General features: G+C 34.9%; 2 protein-coding genes across 2 annotated transcripts; one reads left to right on the top strand and one right to left on the bottom strand.

Moving 5' to 3' along the window:
* Positions 1-1664: 1664 nt before the first annotated feature.
* MONOS_17060 (uncharacterized protein) lies at positions 1665-2927 on the top strand (the record flags this gene model as incomplete). The annotated part of the gene is made up of 6 exons (XM_067869943.1): positions 1665-1685; positions 1824-1851; positions 1912-2032; positions 2267-2402; positions 2474-2839; positions 2910-2927. 6 exons carry the CDS (start codon positions 1665-1667, stop codon positions 2925-2927), a joined length of 690 nt encoding a protein of 229 aa, XP_067734469.1.
* Positions 2928-7399: 4472 nt separating this feature from the next.
* On the bottom strand, positions 7400-11233 carry MONOS_679 (ATP adenylyltransferase; the record flags this gene model as incomplete). Its single annotated transcript, XM_067877051.1, has 4 exons — positions 7400-10664; positions 10775-10872; positions 10942-11044; positions 11097-11233. The coding sequence occupies 4 exons, from the start codon at positions 11231-11233 to the stop codon at positions 7400-7402; spliced, it is 3603 nt and encodes a 1200-aa protein (XP_067734470.1).
* Between the last annotated feature and the right edge of the window lie 160 nt (positions 11234-11393).

Here is an 11393-nt window from a genome sequence, read left to right on the forward strand (position 1 = left end):
AAATTGTGAAAAATATGAAGAACATGAAGGAGAAATGGAATAGAGAAAAAAAATTCGATTTCTGGCAAAATCTTCCTTTGATTCAGTCCAAATGAATCGATTATCCATCCCATTGCTGCAGCATTATCAGTCTGCAAACAGAACACTAATGCAGCTTTTACATCAAAAAATCGGATAAGAGCTCAACCGGAAATCTTCAACGTTGTCCTTTGGTGTCTTTGCATGATTGTTGGAATTTATCAATTAACAACTCAAAGCTTTGGAGAAGATATGCAAAAACCAATTATTAAAGCAAAGGATACACAAGTTGCGAAGCACCAAAATGCCGAGTGTATGCTAATTAAGCTGCCATCAAGAAGACAATCAAAGCAGTTTCAACAGCAGAAACAGAACTGGAGCAATAGGCAGATTAAGACAAGGAATTATCAACTTCAGAATTCATTGGGAGTTGTTGAGCATCCCCCAAAATTGATTGACTTCAATTTGTTTCGGCATCTTATCAACTTTGTACAGTTGAGAGGAAAAAGAAATATAAGAGAAAACGGTAACCATTGCAACAAGAGGTATATGGATCCGAATAAGAAGTCCGGCTGATCATCAAAATCTGCTCAATTAAAATGAAGCACGAGAAGAAAATGAAGAAGACGGTTATGAAATATTTATATTCATGCCATTGTAACGAAGGCCAAATCCATATGTGCATGAAATGGAAATGTAACTTCTCTTTCGCGTTGAATATTCTCCCAAAAAATAAGAAAATTACATCGCTTATTGCTTCTAATGAAATTTGATCGGAAATCTCAACAAAATGCTTCTTTGAAGAAGAACTCACTGATATTTATTATATTCTGCGCTGAAACAAAATGTATAAACATTTTGGATAGTAATAAAAATTCATCGAGACATAGGTCTTCACTTCGATTCCAAAAAGTGGTAGATTGTTCATACCACAATTGTTCTAAGCTTCTATCTGACGCTTGAATGATTTTCTTGCCTTTTTTGACAATAAACATCCTGCTTTCCATATAGCCAACCACTTTCCTTGTTCAATTATACCACAAACTGCTCCTCATACTTATGCTCAAAATACTATATAATTTTGTGCTGACTTTATTTTTCATCGAATTCCATCCGCATATGTACAATTCATTGAATCATTAGTTGAATTGTTTTCAGCTTTTGGTTCAACAAAAATTCAAAAAATCTTTGAGCTTGCACGTATTCTCCTATCTACAAATTGCAATACAATAATTAGCTCTATTCCTATCGTATAGCTCTGCTTTAAGAAGATTAACCATTTAAATAATTGTTCGCATTCCTGGACTTTTGAAAGGATACAGACGGAAATATCTTCGCAATCAACAGAAAAATATAAAACAAAAAAACATATGTTGATATTTTCATTCAAAAATAAAATTGTTGTATTTCTTTTGTCTTACAATTTTCAAAAATCATCAGATTGAATTTCAAAAACAAGTTATCTCCATCATTTCTTGTTGTCATCACAGGAATTAATATTAATGATTCAAAAGTTAACATCTGCTCGCCGATCTCTCATCTTGCAAATGACTATTCCTGTATAAAAAAAATAGTTTTTTGATCAGAAAATCCATAACAACAAACAGAAAAAAAGCGTTCTCAATCTTTGGTATTACAATTCGAAAATGTCAACGCGAGGTGGAACGGTAAGAATGAATCTATTTTTTTAATCTTTTATGAGATTTTTTATTTTTCATCTGTTTCTTCTGTTCAAACATATGCAAATTTATTATGATTATTAAAAATGCGTTGTGTTCTGGCACAATTAACTTTTAAAAATAAAGGAGACGAACAACACAAAAAAGTTGAAAGGTTTGCAAACATTATTTTGTTTGAATTTTTGTTTATTGCTATTTTAACTTTTTTATTCAGAACGGTTTTCTGAACTGGAAGACTGCAATGAAATTGAACAGAAACAGAAAATTCAAGAAATGAACGAAATGATGGACGAAATGGTTGAAAATGAATTTGATTATGTTTTCACGATTAAATGGTTCGACAAAATTCATGAAATGATTGAAGAAAAGAAAATGACAATGAAAAATGCAATTTTGTTACTGAAGCGCATTGGATATTACCAAACGTTGATAAAAACATGGAGTCTACCTTTTAATAAATCTTTGTTGTTCAAGAAATTCAAAAAGATAATGGAGGAAGAAGAGAGTAAACATGAAGGAAAGAACGAAATGCTTTTTGTTGATCTTTTTGAATGTTATCTTTTATTTAGCGTTTTTGAAACATCGAAATTGTTGCCGATCTATATGCCTCGCATTCTGAAAGTTGCGTTGAAGAAAGAGGAAAGCGAAGAAATTCAAAAAGAAGTAGAAATAGCTTTGCTGGCTTTGAGAAACGTCGATGAAGCTGTGTGAATTATTTTATTTTTTGTTTTATTTTATTTTTGAATCTAATTTGTTTTTGCATTAATTTTTGAAAGAAAATGAAAAAAGAGCGTTATTTGAATGAAATCAAGGAAATTATCAAACATCATCAGGAACACCACAATCTGACACGACTTGCGTATCTGTCTGCTTGGGAGTTTTTTGTTAACAGATTTTACAGAGACAAAAGCTTGGAAGAAGTTTTTGTGAATGAGCTGCATTTTGTGAGAGAGGCAAGACGAGAACTAGAAGAGCTTTCAAATTGTGTGAATTGGAAGAGAAAAAAAGGAGAGAATGATGGAGAGAAAGAAACGAAAGAAGAGATTCTTTTGAGGAGATGGCTTCAGGCATTGTTTTCATGCTTTTTCACATGCGAATTATGGAATGAAGAAATTGTTGAGCTTTTGGCCAGCACTGTGAAAGTATTTCGAGCATCAAAGGATAATTTCACTATCATTAACAGCTTTTGCATTTGTTTTTTTGAATCGATAGCAGAAAACAGGGCTGTGAAGATTGATGATTTGTTGAAAGGAGGAGCATTTGATGTCATTTTGGAGGAGATTCAGCGTCCAACGATGAATAACGAAATGGCATGTGAACTTGTAGATGTTTTTGATAAGGTTTTATGGCGATTGAAAGAGGATGATGATGATGATGATGATGAAATGGAAAAAGAGAAAAGAAAAATGATAAAAAGGAAGGTATTTGAAAAGATGGAAGAAGAAGGATATGAAGATATCATCGCAAACTTGTATGAATTACTTTATTTTCATCGCAGAAATCATTATCTTTGTTTATCGTTCGATATTTCTGATTACTTTGTGAATGCTTGAGGAAACGAAATTTTCTGAATTTTTAGACTCAAAAATTTTTTTATTCTTTGAATCGTTTCACAAAATAACAAAAAAAAATCTTTAATAGAAATGTTTTTTAAAAATTTTTGCTTCACAACTTCAATACGAAACAAAGATATTCAATTATAAAAATAAAAATAAAAATAAAAATAAAAAAGAGCAAAAACCGAAGTCATTTTTTGAAGTGTTAACGTTTCTGAATCAACCGCAACTCAACAAGTCGTTTCTATTGTATGCTTTGAACGTTCAAAGAAGAATAAATTCAGTTTTCATAACAGCTGTCTTTTTCTTTTTCAATTTTTTTTTTTTTTCCCATCAACTTATTTTATGATTCGTCTCTCTGAATGCTTGATCGAATCATTCTAATGTGAAGTATTAATGCTGTTCGACTGACAGCTTGATAATTGAAATCAGTCATTCCTTCATTAAACTTTATTTCTTTTCAAGGCAAATGGAACTTACAAGCCGTCTCACAAAACTTTGCAATTCAAAGAAATAATCAAAGAAAGCGTGTTTTTTTTTTTTTTTTTTTTTTTTTTTTTTTTTTTTTTTTTTTTTTTTTTTTTTTTTTTAAAAAGAAGAATGATTTGAGGAAATATCTGTATTTATTTATCAGCCTCCCATTCAGGTGCATCATCTCCATCCCCAACCTCATCTGATGATGTATCTGTTTCAAGTTCATAATCTGATTCTGAAGATTCTTCTTCGTGAAGCATTTCAGCCCCAGTCTCTTCTTCCTCTTCTTCTTGCCTAAATGCTTTATACTCAAGAGCTTTGAATCCTTTATCACTATATTTCAAAGCGTTCGACTAAAAATGGAAAAAATCAACTTTTTGATTTCTGAAAAACGAAAATGTCTCGATATATTTTTGCATTCTATTTTGTCTCACTTCGTGTTAAGGAATGAACTTTCGAAGTGCAGCCCACAATGCTTCAATATGATTAGTGCAAGCACCGATGATTGGATCTGAATAAGTGTGAAATAACATTTTATGAAAAAAGAAAAAAGAGAGATAACAAAACCTACAAAATGCTCTGAATGATTGACAGTTTTGTGTGTGAATCCATTCTAACTCAAAGAAGAATATGCTTTCATTGATCAGAGTGAATTTCTGTTCCTTGACAAATATATTTGGGTGTATACTTTTTTAATCATCTATTTTTTATCGGGGTGCTGATTTATAAAGATTATTGATTATTCGAAAGTGATTTTTAATTCAATAGAGAAAAAGCATGATAATTGTTTTCATATACAAATGTTATGATAATACAAAAGAAAAAAATAATTTGAATAAGCCTTCTAACTCTTCACTGTTCTTTAATTGTTATTCATGAGATATTTTTGAACCACACATTTTGTCAGAAAAAAAATGATTTCAAAAATTATCACCCATTTTTTTATGAACAAAATTTATACCGAAGCAGATCGGTTGGCATCAGGAAAACAAATGCTTTTCCTCCACGTTCCTGAGCTCCGAAAATCCATATTTGCTTCTTATCGCGTCCGAATAAAAAAAGTTCAATTGATAATAAAGTTTCAATAGAAAAAGCATTAAAACCTCTCTTGTTTTTTCGCCTTCTCCAAACTGTTTCATCAATTTCGACGATGTGGCCAGGACCTCCTATGAGTGTTTGTATTTTTCCATTCATCTGAGCGCATGTCCTCAGATATATGCATTAAAAATAAGAAACACTATGTCTTTCGCATTAAATGAGAGATAAAGTTTGTTTTTCATTAAGATAATTGAAAAAAAAGATAAGGATCAGAATAAGATTAGAAATTGTGATCATCGATTTTGAGAACGGAGTTCCATTCCTGTAAGAAACTTCTTTTCTGCATTTATGGCATTTGAAAAACTATTTTCCTTCACTTCCTTTAATTGTTATCATCAATGAACGACAATTTGCAATTGGGCATTTTCATATAGCGTTCACAACGTTATAGTGGAGCCATTGCATTGTTTCTCCATAATCGCAAATAATCTTCAACAAATTCTGTTTTTCTTCCATTTCATAATTTAATTTTAAACGTTCAACAATGTTTTTGGAACAATATACATCCTCATCAATATTAAAGACAAATAATCATGTGCACAAATATTTTGAAGTTTTTTGTGGGTGGATCAAATATTTTTTTAATGAATCTGATTCTTCCACTAACAAACGATTGAACTATCTTTTCAAATGTGCTTTTAACATATGATCAAAAGTTTGTCTTTTATATGGCAAGGTGGCGTATAAGAATTATATGCGGCAAATTCGCGTTATATCGGACATCGAAAAATAGATTTAATTGTTTATTGAAATGTTTATTAATCAAATATATTCATGTTTCGGTTATATAAAAAGTGCGGAAGTTAGTCAAAATCAGGTTAGAATTTATTCTTTTTCAAAAAAAAATATGATTGTGGGTCAATGAATAAAATCGAAAAATCGAAAAAATTGTCAACAGAAATGATTCATCTTCTCGTCCTGATGAATCTGCTCCATCAGACAATCCCAAGCCATCACTTTTTGGAATAATTAAACTTATGTGATGATAAAAAAATTAATAAATTAAAAATATAAAAAATAAGCACTTGGCGGGATTAGAACCATTGACCATTCCAATAATTTAAGAAAAATCCTAACAACACATCCATTGATCCACTCAAAAAGATTCTATTCAAAATTATTCTTTTATTTTTTTCCCTAACCCTAAAACAAAACAAAATTCAAAAAAGTTGATTCAAATGCAAACCCTAACGCTAAAGCCACAATTGAAACGAAAATTGATTGAGAAAAAAAAAAAAAAAAAAAAAAAAAAAAAAAAAAAAAAAAAAAAAAAAAAAAAAAAAAACAATAGGTCGCCAAACTTTTCCGAAAACCGTTCTAGTGAACCCCCTTCATTAATAAATGCAAAAATTCAACAAAAAACAGAATTTTTCAATTGTATTGAAAAAGCTAATATTGAACTTTGTCTGTTTTTCAATAACTTAAATTAGGAATTGACCCAAAATTGTAATATTTTCGAAACATTTTTTGTTTTTTTTTGTTGTTAATGTATTCCGCGCATTAAAACTATTTTTAAATTGAATGTAATAAATATTAAAGTGTGTCAGAAGCAAAAAAACAACAATTTGCGTTGTCCGATATAACGCGATTATGCCCCATATGCTGGGAAAAAAAACTGAATTGCCTGTAAAGTCATTCTGAGTCGATGGTGATGGGGATTCAAGATTAAGGTGTTTTCTCAACCAGACATGGAGGCTATGTGATAATTGGTGTAGCTGTTTCTTTCATCATCAATGCTGTTGAGTTGAAAAGATATGTTTGCGTTTTGTTGAATTTAAGAAGCGAAACAAAGTTGTTTAACGATTCTTATTCAAAAAGCATTCTTTTCCGATTGACAACTTCAGTTTCATTTCGTGCTTCAATACTAATGACAAACAAAATAACATTCCAATCATTCATTTAAACTTGAGCAGATTCTGGATGTGCCATTGAACTGTACAGAAAATATGCTCTTTTTTCTCTAACTCTTTAAGAATTTCATCCAGGATTAGACTTTTTGAAATGGCATTATTCTTCAATGCTTTTTCCATCAATGTCATCTTCGTTTCCTTCTTCTTTTTGATGCACCTCCGGTTTGCTTGCGAACATCATCTGAATCCTACACTTTTGTTATTTATTAAAAGAAGAGAGAATGCGAAAGAAAGAAAGAAAAAGAAAGAAACTTTTCACACAGCGTAATGTGAGAAGCTCTCAAAATCTCTTCTGAAACCGCTCGGACGAAATCGCAAAAATGGAATTTTGTTGAAATTTTTTTGTATTTTGATTTCATAGTTTTATTGCGTCTTCATGCTTTTATAATAAAAATATGAAAACTTGTAAGAATGACTAAGTTAATGAAATGGCTAACACTGAAATAAAAAACACAGAAAAATAACGTTGCCAAAAAGAGTGTAAAGCACATTCATAAGTCAATTGCTCTAAGCAATGCATTCAAATGAAAAAAAAAAAAAAAAAAAAAAGAATAAGAATTTTTATAAAAAAATTGTAAAACTTATCAGAAATTGGCCAAATATCAAAATCATTAAAATCAGCAAAACAGAACAAAATAAAAGAGTCTTTCAACGAAAATGTCTTCTATGCGCCTTTTTCTTTCTGCTTCATCATCAGCTCCTCCAATCTCTTCATTTCTCTCTCTTCTCCTTTCCTCCTTCTGTACCCAAGCGACAGCAGCACATTCCTCAGCCCCAGCTGCGACATCTTCACCAGCGTTGCTTTGTCCTTCGCGTACAAACAGCCAGCAAAGCCCAGCGAATTCACAGGGATGACAGTGGCAGGGGAAGGGCTCACAGAAGGAGGAGGAGGGGAAACAGGGTGCATCAGAGGAGAGATGAGGAGAGAAGATGTGGAGGTGAAGGAGGAAGGGTAGATGCTCTCTTCACGCAGGATGGCTGACAGAACGGAGGGGGAGGACAAACTGCCTGGGGAAGAGGAGGAAGAAGAGGAATAAGAAGAAGAAGAAGAAGAGGAGGAAGAGGGAAACATAGGAGAAACAGGATAAGGATGAATGGGCTGCGGTGCGGGTGTGATATTAACAGGAGCAATGGGGGTGGCTGGAGTGATTGGAGGAAGGGAAGAAGAAGAAGAAGAAGAAGAGGAAGAGGAAGAATGAGAAAGAGGGGCGGGAGCAATAAAGCGCAAAGATGAAGGCGAAGAGAAAGAGGGCTCTGAATTTGAAGAAGAAGTTGAAGGAGGAAGAGGAAGAGGAGGAGAAGATGATGAAGAAGAAGATGAAGAAGAAGAAACAGGAATAATATGTTGTGGATCAGAGAACTGCAATGCCTGGCTGTGCTGTGTGTTCAGCGAAGGCGGAAGGAGAAAAGAAGAATTTGAGAAGAGCGAAGAAGAAGTCTTCGAAGGAGGGAGAGGAGGAGGAGGAGCAAAGTTCTCAATATCAGCAGGCTGAATGGAATAATCGGTGGTTGAAGAGGAAACAGGGGAAGAAGAAGAGGAGGAGGAGGAGGAAGAAGAAGAAGGCAAAGAAGAAGAAGAGGAAGAAGATAGAGCGTTTGAAGCAGAAGACAAGACAGTGCAGTTCTGAGGGAGCGTTGGAGCAAGCACGTCGAATACAGGTGGGGTAGAAAGAGGAATACCGGCTGAATATGGGTTTGAAGAAGAGGAGAAAGAGGAGGAGGAAGAAGAAGGAACAGAAGAGGAAGAAGAGGAAGAAGAAGAAGGTGCAGGTTTTGTCAAGGGTGCATTGGAGGTGTGGATGATTGGAGTGAGCATAGAATGTGAGTAGAACACAATTGACGAGCGAGAGGGAGGGCGGACTACAACATCTGCATTGGATGAGAAGTGGCGGTCGTGTGGGGCAGATGAAGAGATGATGGAGGAGGAGGAAGAGGAAGAAGAAGACGATAACATCTTGCTTGTTTCATTATGTTTATTCGCTTGGTTCACTGCCACTTCCACTGGCTGATCCGATTTCGCATCAAAATTCTGGTTTTGCGATGAATTCACTTCATTCAGTGTTGTTTTGATTGGAGTGCAATTCAAAGGGAAAACACCTGTTCTGTTTGGAACATCGAGCAAAGGCGCATTCAATGAAGAGAAGACAGATTGTGCCCCGGACTCGCCAGAGAAGCTGCTGGTGAGGAGAGCTGGTGGAAGAGAAGGAGGAGAAGAGAAGGAAGGAGAGAAGGAAGGAGAAGATGTGGAAGAGGAGGAGGATGGAGATAAGGAAGAGGAAGAAGATAAAGAAGAAGAGAAGGAGGGATTGGATGATAAGGAGGAGGAGGAAGAAGAAGAAGAAGATGATGATGATAATGTTGATGGAAAAATAGACGATATGTTTGTTGAAGACAAAGCCGAAGTGACAGATGAGACAGTCGGATTCGTCTTCTCCTTTTCGTTCAGACTGCTTTCTGGCTCCCTTTTATTTGAGCACTTTTCTTCTTTTCCTTCCTTCCTCTCATCTCCTGCTGTGCTTATCTCCAAAGAAGAAGAAGAAGAAATTGAAGGCGAAGAAGAAGAGAGAAAAGAGAGATCGAAGGAAAAATCACTGTGCTGCCGTGGAACAACCAGTATGTAGTCAGAAGTGATGAGGAAGTTGTATGAAAAACGAGAGCGAAGGGGAATTGCCAGGGATTGTGAGGGAGAAAGCTTGGAGGGGTCGAAGTATGCCTTTGGATAGGATGTGAGGGGAGTGTGGGAGTCTGGATCGTTCTCTTCATCTTCGTCTTCATCTTCATCGTCCTCATCATCGTCATCATCTTCATTATCGTCATCATCATCTTCTTCATTATCACCATCATTGTTGATGTTATTTGCATTTCCTCCATTTCCACCACATTTTCCTTTGTTTTCTTCCTCCTTCTTATTCCAACTGCTTATTTCCTTCTTCCTCTTCTTGGACCGCTCCTGCAGTATTCCTTCTTCAATCATCTCCTTCTCACACTCCATCACAAGATGCAGGTACATCGAATGAACTGCTGCACACACAGAAGGTGGAGGGTATGAAGGACAGCGAGACGGAACATCAGGATGGGATGATGTGTGCAAGGAGCCTGTGGAAGAAGAAGTGGAAAAAGTGGTGGAAGAAGAAGAAATAGAAGAAATAGAAGAAGAAGAAGAAGAAGAAGAAGAAGAGGTTGATGATGTTGATGAAGATGATGAGATGCGTGTTATGTGTTTGGATTCATCACTATTGCTATTGCTATTGCCATTGCCATTATCATTCTTATCACTTGATTTCTTAGTCTCCAATGAATTCACTGCTGAATCCGAATCATCATTCCTTTCACTGTCAGAAGCAGCAGCAGCAGAAGAAGAAGCAGAAGCAGAAGATTGAGAGAGCAGCGATCCAAAAGGAGAGAATCTGTGGATGATGGGCGAGTAGATGGGGAGCATGTGGTTCTGTGTGAAGTGGAATTCGCGCTCTTCCAGCTTCGTCTTCACTGCCTGCTCCATCTTTTCGCATTCGATCTCTTCAGACTCATCACAGCGCGAAATATCGCCTTCATCGGAGCTAGCTGACTCCGCCTCTGACCCCACAATCTCATTCAAGTCTTCGTCGTTCACGTCGCTGAAGCCTTCATTCTCTGTGTCTTGTTCTTTATCTTCTCTTTCTCCTTCTCCTTCTCCTTCTTTTTCTCCTTTAGATTCACCTTCGGCTTCCACTTTGCATTCTCCGTTTTGCTTCTTCCTCTCTTCCTTCTCCTTCTGCTGGCGCCACTTTGCCATCTTCCGCTTCTTCACCTTTTGGAGAATCTTTCGCCTTCGCTTCTTCTTTTCAGCATCGTTGAATTCGCTCTTCAGACTCTTCGATAAGAACAGCAAAGACAATGGAATTTGTGGGAGTGTCACATGAGGCAGCTGCTGAATGTGCTTGTGGTGTTGACTTTTTTTTTTACAGAACATTTCAAATACAAAAAAAAATTGAACAAAAATATAAAAAATAAAAAATTCAATGCTTTATAATTATTTCAAATAAATGAATTTGATAGAAACCTTGCTCCAGAAAGAGGTCCGCAATTAAACCAAATAAGTCCGCCTAATTCCTTCAATAACACAAGAATAACCCGCATGTCCTCAAATGTCAAATGATTCTATACATCGCAGAAATGCACCGTTTTTTTAAAGAAGTTTGATTTCGAGAAAAATTGATAAAACCACACTTTTTGTGATTCATATTTGACTGTAGGAACGACAATATGATGGGGAGCAACCATATACTTATTCAAAACAACATAATGGGTATTAAAAAGCTTTTCAACGATTCTAAAGAAAATAGAATTGAAGATAAATTTGATATGATAGTATTTTCGCAAACAGATCTGTACTTGGAGGATTAAATGGATCGAAAAGAGTGCCGGGCTTTGCCCAAGCTCTCATTTTCTGTTTCTCATTTCTTATAGTTGTCTCTTTGTACTTTTTAGATTCAATGGCACTTGTTATATCCGTGGGCATTCTTATATTGAACTAATAAAAAAACAAAATAAAAACAAATATATAATAACTTAAAAGCGAAATAGCATTGAAAGACATATAACAAACATAAAATTCATCTTCTTCTGCATCTTCTGTAAAAGTGGATGTCAAAAACATCGAACCTTTTGCTGTTAAACAA

Source organism: Monocercomonoides exilis (genome assembly GCF_001643675.1).
Source record: "Monocercomonoides exilis strain PA203 chromosome Unknown scaffold5-2102611, whole genome shotgun sequence".
NCBI lineage: Eukaryota > Preaxostyla > Oxymonadida > Polymastigidae > Monocercomonoides > Monocercomonoides exilis.